Raw genomic sequence first — 15010 nt, forward strand, 5'->3', positions numbered from 1 at the left:
AGGAGGGGTGCCCAGTTTGCCTCGGGTGCTCGTTATGCCCTTATCTCCCCTACTTGATGTTTATTTTTGTGAAGGAACTATTTACACTTCAAAAGCACTGAATAACTCGGAGATTTAAGCGATTTTTAAAATCTGTAATCAGCACAGATTTAAGTAAAGTTATAAATTCATCAAAATGATACGTTACATACAGTGTGACAGTTGATAGTAAATCATCGTAGTAAATCATCTTTTCTAGTAAAGGAACAAGAAGAAACTGTGCTCGCTCTCGGATTTCTCCTCTACACAATACGGCGCGGAATAGAATTTTCAAAGAAGAGAATTCTCTTGAATCAGCAGATGTGAATGCTTCCGCTCTTGTGTGTTGACAGCAGAGGTGCAAGGTGTCCCGATAAATCAGGATTTGTCCTGATTTTCGAAAGACCGTCCTGATATTTTTTTAAAATTGTTCTAATTTTTGAAAAAGCTGTTTTAATGTACTGAATCGTCCAGATTTTCGAAAAAAAGAATCAAAATTGTCATTGAATTAACAGTTAAATTATCAGGATATCGATCAAATCTGTAATAAAATAGTTAAACCGATAGTAATGTTCGGTTTAGATGATCTTGAAATAATGTTTTGCCATATAAACTGTAGGCAAGCCAAGATTCTCATGCCTCAGTGCATAAATTAAGGCCTCTACGGTACCTGTATTTCGCCTGTATTTATGCAATTGAAGAATTTGAGGCGTTCAGTGCCTGAATCAAGCAGTGGTATTGCCAGCAGTACGTTCTATGTTTTACATCCATCTTCGTAGCATTACTCACTTTTGAATTGCTAATTAGAATCGTTTCCTGCCATTTTACCGCAACAATTTTGCATTTGACTGTTTTGTAAAAAAAATCATGTCCAAACTCAAAAGTCTGAAAATGACCGGAAAAAAGCCAAAAGTCTGTAAACTTTAAAAAATATCTGAGAAAGGCCAAAGGTCTGAAAGATCCAGGTAAAATCTGGAAGGTTGACATCCCTGCTTGGGTGAAGCACACGCTCCTTTTTTGGAATTAAAAAATTAAGTTTGACCGTGGTTCAAAACAGAGTTCGATTCTATGAGCTTTAAGTTGAGTTCCATTTCTCCTCCTTGCGATAGTTCAAAACGGAGTTCGAACTGCAAGCTCAAAAATTATCCCATTTGTGTCATTTTTGCCGAACTGCATTTTACGAATAAAGGCATAACAAAGTTCAAGTTGGAATTCGGTTTTCGAACATAGTTTGTAGTATGCCTGTCAGAACTTAGTTTTGCGACTGCCCGCCCAGTCAAACTCAAAGTTGAGGGTTGTTTTGACCGTGGATAAAACATAAATAATTCGATTCTATGGACTAAAGATGAGTTCTATTTTTCCTCCTTGCGATGGTTCAAACTGGTAACTAAAACTAATCCCATTTTTGCTTCGGCAAAGGAGCAAACCTGAGACCGGCCTGATGAACTAAAAATTGAACCCTCTAAGTTCATGTTGAACTGAAAGCACTTAGCGAATTCGGCTGCCGCTAGCTACTCAGACGACGAATAAAGGCATGAAGAAATTTCAAATATGAGTTCGGCTGTCGAACTTAGTTTTGAATTTGCCAGTCATAACTTAGTTTTGCGATTGCCCAGTTGAAATCAAAGTTGAGAACTGCCACTAAACTGCTGTTTGGAACCAAAACAACCTAATTTTGAGTTTGAAAAAAGGAGCGTGCAATAGAAAAATATTGCACTCTCTCTTTTACTGGACAAGCAGACCTGGGGAGAACCACGGTCGAAGGCATGAGAAAAAAAAATCTTAACCGACCCATTGAAATACGAATCCTCCTTGATCAATTCAGCAGAAAGTTCTTTTCCTTTCCGTCTTTTCAAAATATTTGTTACATATTTTTACAAATTCATTACGGATACCACATTGAGAATTGATTTCGGGTTCGAAACATGTACGTGTTGATACCTGACGATGATAATTTGAACCGATTGTTTAAGTTTTCTTTAGACGTTTTTTGTCGAATATTTGAACATTCGAAAATTAAACTAAAAATTAAATTCCAAATTGACTAACATTTAACGTTGTACTCGATCGAAGGCTGCAAGTTATTCTCATAAAAATACATAGAATTTCTTAGACTCATTTATTTAAAAAAAAATCTCAAAAAAAAACACGGGAAACAAAAGGCAAAGGATACTAAAACATTGGATCATCTTAAGGTGTAAGAGCTAAGCGGACTAATTTTCTTTCGGCAATCTAAGTTACGATAAATAACGATTTAACGATTAACAGGCCTTTTTTTCTAGAATTGTGCTTCCCAAACGATTTTAGCTACCGATACGTTGATATCATGTGATGTCCACCACCAACCAAAACCCGCAACCAGGTTAATCAAACTACAGACCAAATTTCCCGAAATTGGTAGCCAAACTTCAGCAAGTTGACCCCCCTGCTGAACCTGAACACTAACCGGGCAGAGAAAACAGCAAGCAAGCAACGAAAGCTGCCAAGCTAACAAACTAACCTGGTACTTGGTAGGGCGTCGGGGTCGGTGCCGGCAGCCAGTAGGCCGCACTGATGGTCGGATAGGCCTTGGATCCCATCGGAGGCAGGGGGCCACCCCCAGCTGCTCCACCGAGGGCCGCTTCTTCGCCGCTGCTATAGCCACTTCCGGTTCCGGTACTGTGGTGATGGTGCTGGTGGTGATAGGACCCAATCGAGGTAAGACCGGCGGCACCGCCGGCACCCCGCAGCGGACAGATTCCGACCGGAACTCCACCGCCGGACAGAAGCGAGGCCACGGCCGCCGACGTTGGCGACGATGATCTGACGCCGCCTCCGCCGCCATTGGACGTCGCCGACCCGATAGGGGACCTGGTGCGGCTTTTCATGTCGCGTGCGAGGTCAGGCAGTTCGGCGGTTTCCGGTGGCGGATTCGGTGGTTTTATTAATTGAAATAAATTGGCACAGGTACACACGGGTAGATTTTTGGGGTTTGTTGTTGTTTTATTTTTTCGAATTTTCGAATTTTCCCCCGGAAGGGTTGTTTTCCGGTGGCAGGCAGGCACAGGCACGCACCAACGATTTCGCGGGATGTGTTCACGGGATGTTTTCACGATTCGTTAACATCAAAAGTGGTTGCCGCGGGTCGAGTGCGGTCAAGAGGCACGCACAGGTTCGCGCGGGGCGTAAGAACAATCACGGGTAAAAAATGATGAAAATTTAATTATGTAACATGAAAAATTAAACGCACGTGAAGAGGCACACACTAACACAGACACTGAGCTATGGTGGAAGCCTTTTTTTCAATTTTTCAAATTGGTGTAATTTTTCGTTATTGGGTGCTAATGAGATCTACAGCAGCACATTTGGAGTGACCCCTCAGATTTTTTTTCTCTCCAATGCCCAATGTGTGCCCGTCAACTCGGGATAAATGTGGACCCGTCGGAACAAAATTTATGGGCGGCTGTCAAATTTGCTTTCCGATTGCGAAAACACACACACAGCACAGAGAGATAGATCACAGGAAATTGAACGAAGAGGGGCGCTTTTCCACTCTCTGGATCGGCAACACGTAAATAACACATTCACACAATAATCGGGAACGGACACATTGATTTATGCCATTATAATTATGCGCACCATTGATAATTTTCGTTAATTAACAACGTATTATTATTACTAGTAGTATTATTATTATTACTATTTTAAAACACTGGCCGGCCTTCCCGCAGAACACAGCGCGGGATGCGGGATAAATATAATTTGTTTGATCTTCCGCGGCCACGAATTCCAACCCAGCTCAGCTTCCCGAGATGAAGGCGGCGGTCAACAACAGTGACACAAAACACACAGACGCGCGGATTCTTCCTTCCGCCCGGTTGTTCCGGTTAACTTTTTTTGCCCACACCCCCGCTCAATTATAACGGCCAATTGATGGTGCAGCTGCTGCTGGTGGCTCCAGAGAGCAAATTGTTTCAAATTAAATTCGCTGCACGGGGTTCGATTTTTCCAACCGATTTGCGTAAATTATGGCGCTCCACAGCAACACATTTAATTGCTGATCCCACGATGGCGTTTGTTGGCTTTTGCATGAATCATTTCAACTTTTATCACACAGATACACAACACACAGAAATGGCTTTATGGACACAAGGATGCCATCCGTTTTTTTTTATTTTTTTTTTTAACTCTCCACCATTTAATAATTTAATTTGAACTTAATATTTTTTCGATTCACAGATATGTTTGGACAATTCAGAAAAACACACATAGATTCGGTGGTCTCGTCGTCATCGATGATGATTTACAGCTGCTGCCTGCAAGTGAAAACCTGGTGAGCAATTTGGCTGCCGATTGCGATCGACTTAATCACCCACTATCAACTAGTCTGAACTACGCCGATGCTGAATGAGGTGGGAGGGTCTCTTCTACATATCAGGATTGTGCATGCACTCACGCGTATGTACAAATGTGTGTTTAGTCCTAGATATGTTACAGAGGATCACAGAAACACAATGTCTAGGCGCGATGGGTGAGCAAAAATAAAACGAATAATTAAAACACAACTTGTTACGCACACACACACGCAGTTGACACGCAATTACATGGATAAAAAGTGTAGCACAATAGCCGACTTTTTACAATTTTAATTGATCGGCTTTTTGTTTCGGCGAACTTACACACACAAAAAACATTTAAAATTTGAACGAAGGATTACAGTTATAGCACATGATGAGAATGCGGTCACTAAATAATCAGATAGGGATTACACACACAAAAAGTTCAAAAGGTTTTGTCTGACACACACAGGACATGAAGCACACACACATTTACACACAGACAAACAAATGAAAAGGAAAATGGATGGATAGAGAGCAATGGCAACAACATCAACAACGAAAGGTGGGATGAAGGTAACACTTAAACAAAGCTTGGTTTTAAAAGGTTATTATTACAGAGAAAAAACACCCGGGTGAGGAACTCGGAAAATCGATCCTCCTGAGCACGACTCTAGGCGACAACTCCCTGCCCGGAAAGGCGAAAATTAACAATCCACGTCTTCGATCGAACGCGGGATCCGAAAACGATGGGAGGCGCGAAAATTCGAGCACTCGCCGCCCAAGGCACTCTTAATTATAGCCTCCTGCTGAAGTCTTGGTAAGGCGACGATCGATCGATCGGTCGGAATCGAGAGCAACATCTTCTTTCGCGATTGGTGGACTATTTTTGAAACCCCGTGCGCAATGGTTGACAAACAGAGGATGGCACCTTCGAGGCGCGACGACAAGTCGCGAGAGAACCCTTCGAGGGCTTCCGATTTGTTACAAACGTAGTTACTAGTAAAATTTTTAGAAAAGAAAAAAATCAGCAACGAAAACATTGGTGGCAGAATTTAGAGGTTGAAAATGATAAAGAACTGTCATGAATTTTAATCTGAATTTAGAATTCTTCATAAAACATATTTTCCAGAAATGTGTTTGTACCTAAGTTTTTTTTAATAAAAAATAAGATTTCTTTTTAATTCCATACCTATGCTGTTCATATTTACTCAATTTGCACGGAGAAAAAAAACGACAATTGTTCCAATAATTTCAGCTGTTTGTATCAATCATGGACGTGTAGTTGATTTTTTGGCATTCAATTATAAATAAAATAGATTCAACTATATATTGCTGATTAACCTTATGTAATCAACTATAAATATTATAGATTCAACTATAATGGTATGATTGTTTCAACTATAAATATGATAGATTCAACTACAAACTGACTGACTGACCTTCTGCAACCAATCATAAATATAATAGATTCAACGATAATAGTATAATTGGTTCAACTATAAATATAATAGATTCAACTATAATAGTATAATTGATTAAACTGTAAATATGATAGATTGAACTTCAATTGTATGATTGAATCTATGCATTCAGCAATAAATATTATGGATTTAACGAGAGGTTGATGTTTTCATCTTTAGATAGAAATCTTTCTGTGGGGGAATTTCTTTTCTTTTTTTCGACGTTAATAATTAAACGTGTTCGAAATTTCTATCGAATTCGCTTGAAGTACTACGATACATGAAATCACATGACTTAGAACTGTAACGTGGGACTGATCGTCAGAAATGTTTCGTTTGGATGTCCAGCTTGGTTGAAAACTTAGATGAACTTAGAAGTCCTCGGTAATGATATTTTTTTAGCATAACAGTTTATGATAGTTTTGAAGCTTGACTTCCGTTTCTGTACTTAGTTTCACGAATTGAGTATGACATTTAAAGGGTTAAGGCCTGAAGCGCTGACGAAATGTAGAGTTCGACAAAAAAAATTAGCACCTTAGTGACGCCGACTAGGCTTAGAAAACTAGGTAGGACATATCAGGCGAAGTACCAAACGTCGAACGAGTTAGATAAAAATTAGCACTATTTTCCTCTCCTCTCCCAGCAAACCATTTGCATCTAAATACTTCCAATGGAACAATCCAACGTAGAAGACGTACCATTCGAGAAAACGAAAATCGAAACATCAAACACCTCGAAGCAGCAGCAGCAGATTGATTCAACGAGACGCGATTTTGAGATGCTAATTATAAACACCAATCATTGCAATGGATTCAGCACTGAGCGCTTGCAAGCAAGCCAGTGATTTGAATGATCAATCAAACGGTGAGAGGGTAAAACATTCCGAAAAAAAATACAGTCACAGTTTCAAAATTGTTTTTTTTTCTTCAACGATTCATTCTTGCAAGGAGAGGATGCAAATGCAAATACTTAATGCAGGCCCAATGCGAATGCATTCTTTTCGAGTTTCACGCATCAGCATCGCAACGCAATCCGCAAATGTGCATTTCGTTTGCGATTCAATTGAGCTATGTCTGGCTGATGGTTTCGCAGAAAATGTCAATGACTTGTGTAGAATTTCAAGGAAAATCGATGCCACGCGCGATTAGCAGACGACGACGACCGGGAAGGAAAGCGCGTGACATTTTCCACATTTTGCACACATCGACTGAAAATTTAATTACAGTATTGTCTTTTTCAATTTCAAATTTTAAAACTCTGATTTGAAAAAAAAAATTGAAATATTCAATTCCACTTCTCGACTCACGACTGTACACTCAAGTCGAAACTCTCAAGAAATAATTTAAAATTCGAAGTTCTCAATCTTCAACTTTCAACCTAAACTTATCACCTTTTAATTTCGACTCTCTACTATCAACTCTCCCGACTTATAATTTTCAGCTTTTAATCCGTCACTCACGACTACCATTTCTCAACATTAAACTCACGACTCTACTCTTTCAAATCTCGACTGCGGACCTTCAACTCGCAACTCTCAATTCTCAACTCTCAACTTTCAACTATCATATTTTTACTATCCACTCTCTATTTTTCACCCTCTAGTCTCTACTCTCGAATTCAACTTTCAACTCTTAATTCTCATCTCTACTCTCAGCTCTCAATTCTAAACTCTCCACTTTCTACTCCTTACTCTCTACGCTCTACTCTCTTCTCTCAAATTTCATCTCAAAACGCTTAACTTTATACTCTCAACTCTGAACTTTCATCTATAAACTTTCTCTACTCTCACAAATTCTTAACTCTACTCTCAACTCTCTACTCTTCACACTCCATTCTCTACTCTTCACTCTCCACTCTCTACTCTCTTATCTCTACTCACTACTCTCTACTCTCTAATCCTTACTCTTTACTCTCTACTCTTTACTCTCTACTCTTTACTCTTTACTCTCTACTCTCTATTTTTCGACTCTCGAATTCAATTTTCAACTTCCAATTCTCAACTCTACTCTCTACTCTCCACTCTCCACTCTCCACTCTCCACTCTCTAATCTCAACGCTCTACTCTCTAATCTCCTCTCTCCACTCTCTACTCACTACTCTCTACTCTTCACTGTCCACTCTCTAATCTCTACTCTGTACTCTATACTCTAAACTCTATATTCTCTACTCTTCCCTCTCTATTCTTTTCTCTCAACTCTCAACTCTCCACCCTCCACTCTCTAATCTCTACTCTCTACTCTTCCCTCTCTATTCTCTACTATCAACTCTAAACTCTCCACTCTACTCTCTACTCTCCACTGCCCACTCTCTACACTCTACTCTTCACACTCTACTTTCCACTCTCTACTGTCCACCCTCAACTCTCTACTCTCTACTCTCTACTCTCCACTCTCTCCTCTGTACTCTTTACTCTAAACTCTATACTCTAAACTCTTAACTCTATACTCTCTACTCTCCCCTCTCTTTTTTCTACTTTCCACTTTCTGCTCTCTGTTCTATACTTTACGCTATACTCTCGACTCTCTACTCTCGAATTCAACATTCAACTGACTCTCAACTCTACTGTCAGCTCTGCCCTCTCCTCTGGCTACTTTCTAATCTCAACGCTCTACTCTCTACTCTCTACTCTCCACTCTCCACTCTCCACTCTCTACTCTCAACTCTCTACTCTCTACTCTTCACTGTCCACTCTCTAATCTCTACTCTGTACTCTATACTCTAAACTCTATACTCTCTCCTCTCTACTTTTTACTCTTAACTCTCAACTCTCCACCCTCCATTCTCTACTCTCTTCTCTATACTCTCCCCTCTCTACTCTCAACTCTCAACTCTCTACTCTACTCTCCACTGTCCACTCTCTACACTCCACTCTCTACTTTCCACTCTCTACTGTCCACTCTCAACTCTCTACTCTCCACTTTCTACTCTGTACTCTTTACTCTAAACTCTGTACTTTTTACTCTAAACTCTGTACTCTATACTCTAAACTCTATACTCTCTACTCTACCCTCTCTATTTCCTACTCTCCACTTTCTACTCTCTGTTCTATACGCTATACTCTCGACTCTCCACTCTAGAATTCAACTTTCAACTCTTGATTCTCAAATCTACTCTCAATTCTCCACTCTCTACTCTCTACTCTCTACTTTACACTCTCCACTCTCCATTCCCTACTCTCCACTCTCCGCTCTCTACTCTCTATTCTCTCCTCGCTACTCTCTACTTTCGAATTCAACTTTCAACTCTTAATACTCAACTCTACTCTCTACTCTCAATTTTCAATTCTCTACTCTCTACTCTCTTCTCTCTAGTCTCTACTCTCTATTCTCTTCTCTCTACTCTTTACCCTCAACTCTCTGTTCTTTACTCTCAACTCTCTGCTCTCTACTCTCAACTCTCTTCTCACTACTTTCTACTCTCTACTCTCTACTCTCTACTCTCTACTCTCTACTCTCAACTCTCAACTCTCAACTCTCTACTCTCAATTCTAAACTCTTTACTCCCTACTCCCTACTCTCTACTTTCTACTCTCTACTCTCTACTCTCTACGCTCTTCCCTCTACTCTCATCTCTGACTGGACTCCAGACACACATCGCTCAACATTGAACTTTAGACGGTTGATTTTCATTGTTTTTTTTTCCAATTTCAAGCATTTTATTCTCATTCTTAACCCTCAATTCTCAACTCTAAATTTCCATAATTCAACTCTCAACTCGACTTTCAATCCCAATTAAAATTTTCAAGTGTTCATTCTAAATTCTGAATTTTCCATTTTTATCGTTCAAGAAGTTTTTCTATGTGCCTCAATAAAAACTGTAAACTTTAAGATTTAAAATAGCAAAAAAAAAATCAATTTAAACGATGCTAATTCTTCTGAAAGACATAAGCCTGCATTGACTTCAGAAAACAATTTCCTTAACAATTCACCACCTCGAAAAAATGCAACTGCAGTTCGAAAATGGCGAGCAAGCAGCACATGTGTGTGTATAGGCAGCACACAAAAATAAATGAAATTGCAATCGAAATGCTAAATCTCCTTCCCCGTAAAAGCATGAAAATCGAACTGCAAACAAATAGCTGATCGTTGGTGTTTTTTTTGCTTCTGTCGATTGGTTTGCCTCTGCTTTGTTGCAAGTTGCAACATTTGCACAACTTCAAGAAGACCTCAACCAATAATCGTTTGGCGGCAAGGCAAAAGAGACCTTCTTCTTGGTTTTTTTTATTTCTCAGTTTTTTTCTTTCGACTAGACGATGACGACGATAGCATGTTATCAACATAGGATGTCGAAAGAGATAGTGTGGCGGAAAAAATGAAACCATAAGGAAGCAACAAGGAAAAATTATACAAAAATTGATTGAATTTTTGCTATTGCTGCTGTATCGATAGATGCTCAATAGCTGTTTCCCTACGATGGTGTGGTGTTTCTTCCGGTTGAAAAGAAAAGAAAAATATACAAAAAAAGATGGGGAGAGAAAAACATGAGGAACTACTCGAATCGAACTTGCACCACAAGCGCATTGGGAATTCAAAAGCTCGTGTCTCGTTTCCTCGAAACGAATCCGGAAGGATGATGTCGAACGATTATAAAATGTTTTGTCAGGAATGATAAATAACAAAATGGGGAACCGAAGCAGAGTATTTTTGCGTTTGGTTTTCGAAAGGGGGAAAAACATTGAATAAAAGGCTACTGCAGAACGTCAATATCGGAGAAAATGGGGATGAAGTGATACATGGATACTGGCGAAGCTTTCAGAAGGGTACGTCAACTTTCCTACAGCTTCCCGCAGGGACAGAGAGTGTGATGTATGTCAATTTCTACCGAGACAGTCTCGTATTTGGAAAAATACAGGGTTTCAATTGAAATTCAAACATCTTTTTTCCAATTCTTTATCGCCGCTTAAATATTCAAGAGCACCCTCTCATATCGATTTTTCCCGTTCGTCGTCTAAAATATGAGGAAGGTGACACTGCATCTGACTTAAACTTAGGTTTCAATGCTCAGTGTATCCCGACCCTTCAACAGTTCTCTATACTCGATGAATCTCTTTCCTGACGAAAAACGTAAAAAATTTTACCACCCTGAAAGTCAGTGGGACAACCTCAGACAGGAGAAAAGTGGGGAAAGTGTCCAAGGGGGCACTTGAACCGGTTTTGCCCTGCTCATTGCAATTCTACTCTTGTGTGTTAGATGAAAGAGAGAGTCTATAAGCTGGGAACATTTTCAGTTCCAGTGCACTTCAATTGCACCACAAAAGCAAACTTCGGTAGACCGAAAGAAATCTATTTCCCCCCGTATGTGTGCCAGTTACTTGGCGACCGTGCCAATCGATACAACAACAAGGAACATCAATAGCCTAGAGGCCTACTAACTAACTAACTAGAGAGCAAAGAAGGTGAAAATGCAACAAGTTTCTTCTGCTGAGAGTGGCGTGATGATGATGATGATGCTGATCGCTAGAAGTGGGGTTGCTGGCAAGATCACGGGAAAAATATTTGGCAACCCGAGAGAGTGAGATCAGCATTTGACACACTTCCTGCTGTGGCTAGAGAAATACGGTGATGAGTGCCGAGTGTCTTTGGATGGACTCTCTTGGGTGATTGTTCCTAGTAGATATAGTTGCACAAAGTTATGTTGTGCTACAAATTTTCTGGTAACTTTCTTTGCATTCGATACAGGAAAAACGCGAATATATTATCAACTGCACTCATCTGGTTTCTCAGCAGAAATAAGGCCGGAACAATTACTTCTTTTGTCACCCTCCCTCCCCTTTTGAGGTATTTTATGGAAATTTTGCAAAATTTATCAGAAATAATACAAGAGCAAAAAAAAACAAAAAACAAAAATACCGAGTTGATGGGTGGGGTTAGAGAAACAAGAGAGATCAATAGCGGGAAAGATCACATGCGGGATATACATGGTGTTTTCGATAGAAGGTCCAGCAGTTGATCGGCAGAGCTCGATTGCTCGTGTTGGCCGGTTTCATCATGTTCACCGTGGTGAAATTGGCTAACGCCCCGTTGTACTGAAGCGGAGATTACAGGTTCAAGTCCTGCCGGTGAGCCGTTGTATCTTTTTCGAAAAATTCATGATATTTACGGCTTATGTTCTTTCGTTCTTTGATAGCTCATGTTTCTCTAATTCTTTCCATCGCCTACAAACAAATTGTGAAAAATGGGAGTTATATCACCTTTTGTATCCTTTATTTTATTGAATTTTTCGATAAAAAATTACTTAGTTTATAAGTTTTGTGCGATGATATAGTATACAATTTTGTTGCATACAAGCTTTCGTGAAATTTATATCTAACAAAGAAGGATTTGAAATTTGTTCCGGTCTTATTTTTCAATTTCATTAAGCATCGTCAATTATATAGAAACGCTTGAGTTTATCACTTTTTAACTAAAAAGTCCACCGAGGATTTAATCATATTTTTGTTAGTTATGTATACGAAACCCTCTCCCCCCCCCCCTTTATTTGGTGCAAGAGGTGTTTGAAAGTATTATAGAAACCATTTTCGAAGTAGTTCTCGGACATTGTTCGAATTGTGTCAAATTTTTATTAATTTTGTATGGGAGCCCTCTCTCCCTTAATTTGGAGGGGTTTAAAAGTATTATAAACACCATTGCTGGTCTGCAAAACAGCTACTCACCAAATTCCACGTTGATCGGTTCAGTAGTTATTAATTTTGTATGGGAGCCTTCCCCGCCTTAATTTAGAATGTTTTGAAAGTATTGTAAAAACTATTTCCGGTCTTCATAACGGCTACACACCAGATTTCACGTTGATCGGATCAGTAGTTTCCGAAAATTGTTCGAATATTGTGATATTTTTTATAAAATTTTGTATGGGAGCTCCCCATGCTTTAAGTCGGAGCGGTTTGAAAGTATTTTAGAATCCATCTTCGACCTCAAGATCTCTTAACCAAATTTCAAATTGACAGAACAGACAGACAGACAATCAAAAATTCATTTTTATGTATCTAGAAGATGCATCTTCTCTTCCTGGTATTGGTTCCACCTGTAGAAAATTAAGAAATTATAAAGCCGTTCCATCGGACCTTATCTTATATTGATTATTTTCCAAAAAAGCTTTAAAAGGAAATTAGAAGCACGCATTTGACACCCAATAAGCCGTGTAATACGAACCACTTCCGAAGTATATTTCTATCGGACCTTAACCTGTTCGATTCGTCACACTCTTCAGCGTAACTATTCTTCACCTTTCGCCGTAGGAGCGCCCCTACTCGATTTCATCTTTGCCCTTTGCTCCTTTCGCTAAGGGGGAGCTCAACAATTGCCTCGCAACGCAGCGAAATGATGGGATGGCTCTCTTGCCAAATTGAGCGGAAAAGACGTGAAAACGAAACTTTGCCGACCGAGTCGTCACCCAAAGGGATTGGTTTTCCTTGCCGTTGCTTGGCCGGGGACCACCGACCGGATAACCGTGGTCGTCGTTGTCTTCGGGGAGAAGGCCGGCGGATGGCGGGTATCCCGCAAACAAGTTGTCATCTAATCGCGCGGGTAATTTCACTCTGCCGATCTCTGTTCGTCTGTCCGTTCGTCTGTCTGTCCGTCGGCTTACGACGATGACGACGAGAGTTGGCTCGTTAAATCGCACGGGATACCGTCGTCTGTGGCCGTCGGTTTGTGGGTAATAAAATAGGTCGGACGAATGATTTGCTAGCGACGGTTTTGCCGAAAGGGATCCGATGTGATCCATTTGGCGGAGGGAATGAAACCTGGAGAGGGGGGACAATCGTAATTAGTTGCCTGCGACGAACGATGACAACGGCTGCAACGCGAAACCACTTAATACTGTAAGCCTGCTCCAGAGAACACCCACCCACCCACACACACACATTCGTACATCGGTGCAGCGAATTGCCCTTAGTCAAACGAGACAAAGTCGTTCAATCCAAGTGATATTGCGAATGACGTTGCAAACTGTCGCGCTGCACTAAAAACCGCAAGCACTCAGTCATAAACATACAGCAGCGCTTCACACGAGCACAAACCTCGAGGAGCACGAAACGAACACAAACACACTCGCGCAGGGCAGCAATGCAATTCGAGATGAATGCGAGCTTTATGGATTGCACCAGGCCTTGGGTGGAACAAGATAACTGGATAATTACAACTCGCTGTTTCACGCCCAACTTCCACCCGGATTACAGTACGTAGTGAGTAACTGGAAGCCCATTTCCCTTCAGTCAATCCGAAGAAAAAGAATCCAAAGTAACAAACGACGACTCTATTATACCAAAGGGCGAAGGTTTTCCCGAACAAAATCGTTTTCCACCGGGCGGGGTAACAATTCGGTTCAAACCGCAAATCTTCGTCCGGTAGAATCCTCGTCGTCGTCGTTGACCTACTCTTTTACGCTTGGATAGATTACTAAGCGCCCCCAGTGACTTTCCTAGGTAAGGTTTCCTCCCACCTCAAGACCGTGGGGAATCCGAAACTTTAACCAACTCCCAGCAAATCCAGTAAAACTAACGAAATCCGACACCGGAACGGCGGGCGCTCGTTACCTTTACCCATACGATTTGTTGCAAGAGCCAATTTGGTGGTTCACCAATTATCGGTTTCGGGGGATTTGAACCGAAATCGTCGTCGTCCATCCGCGGGGCCCGTCGGGGAATCAATCATCAATCAAATAACCTCAACCGTAGAGCTGTAGGTTGCGTAATTGGTTGAACACCTGTAAATGTTTAAATAGGCTTAACGTCGCTGTCTTCGGCAGCAGCAGGGAATAAGCTGTAATGCGTGAACAAACACCGAATCATCCTCTTAGAGTGCTTTGGCATGTGTTCGATTATTTCTTATCAGTGCACGGAACTTTAGACCAAGAGCTCCTAGTTTTGGTGACTTTTTTTTTAGTCGTATCTACTCGATGAGCTTCAATAAGAAAAAAAACGAGAAGACCGTCGATTAGTATAAGGCTAAAGGAGTTTAGCCTTGGTATAAAAACACTAACGTAAATACCTAATTCTAGAATTTTGCAACAGAAAGGCTGAATAGCCTTTTATCCAATTCTATGATGAGTCATCAAAACCGATAAAAGCTTACAGTTTTAACTTTTTGGATTTGGGAGATCATTAATTATGGGTCTTAGATCTAACTTTATAGGCACCTTTCGAATTATATCTTTAAAAAATGTTTTTTTTTCTTTTCAATCTGTAGAAGAAAGAAAAAACAACAAAATACTTTA

At 40.4% G+C, this 15010-nt stretch overlaps 1 protein-coding gene across 8 annotated transcripts in view; it reads right to left on the bottom strand.

Annotated features, from left to right (window-relative positions):
* LOC129746246 (CUGBP Elav-like family member 2) overlaps window positions 1–15010 on the bottom strand; it is a 406881-nt gene that overhangs the window by 208553 nt on the left and 183318 nt on the right. For 4 of the 8 annotated variants that reach the window (XM_055739817.1, XM_055739818.1, XM_055739814.1 and 1 more), the window contains exon 2: window positions 2519–2877. The exons of 1 other annotated variant lie outside the window; for it this stretch is intronic. In XM_055739817.1, the coding sequence (XP_055595792.1) occupies window positions 2519–2877 (359 nt within the window). Of the gene's footprint in view, window positions 1–2518; window positions 4314–4952; window positions 5730–15010 lie in introns of those variants that run through there. 3 more of the 8 variants (XM_055739819.1, XM_055739820.1, XM_055739822.1) reach the window with 2 other exon arrangements.

This window comes from Uranotaenia lowii, chromosome 2 (genome assembly GCF_029784155.1).
Source record: "Uranotaenia lowii strain MFRU-FL chromosome 2, ASM2978415v1, whole genome shotgun sequence".
In the NCBI taxonomy this organism is placed as follows: Eukaryota; Metazoa; Arthropoda; class Insecta; order Diptera; family Culicidae; genus Uranotaenia; species Uranotaenia lowii.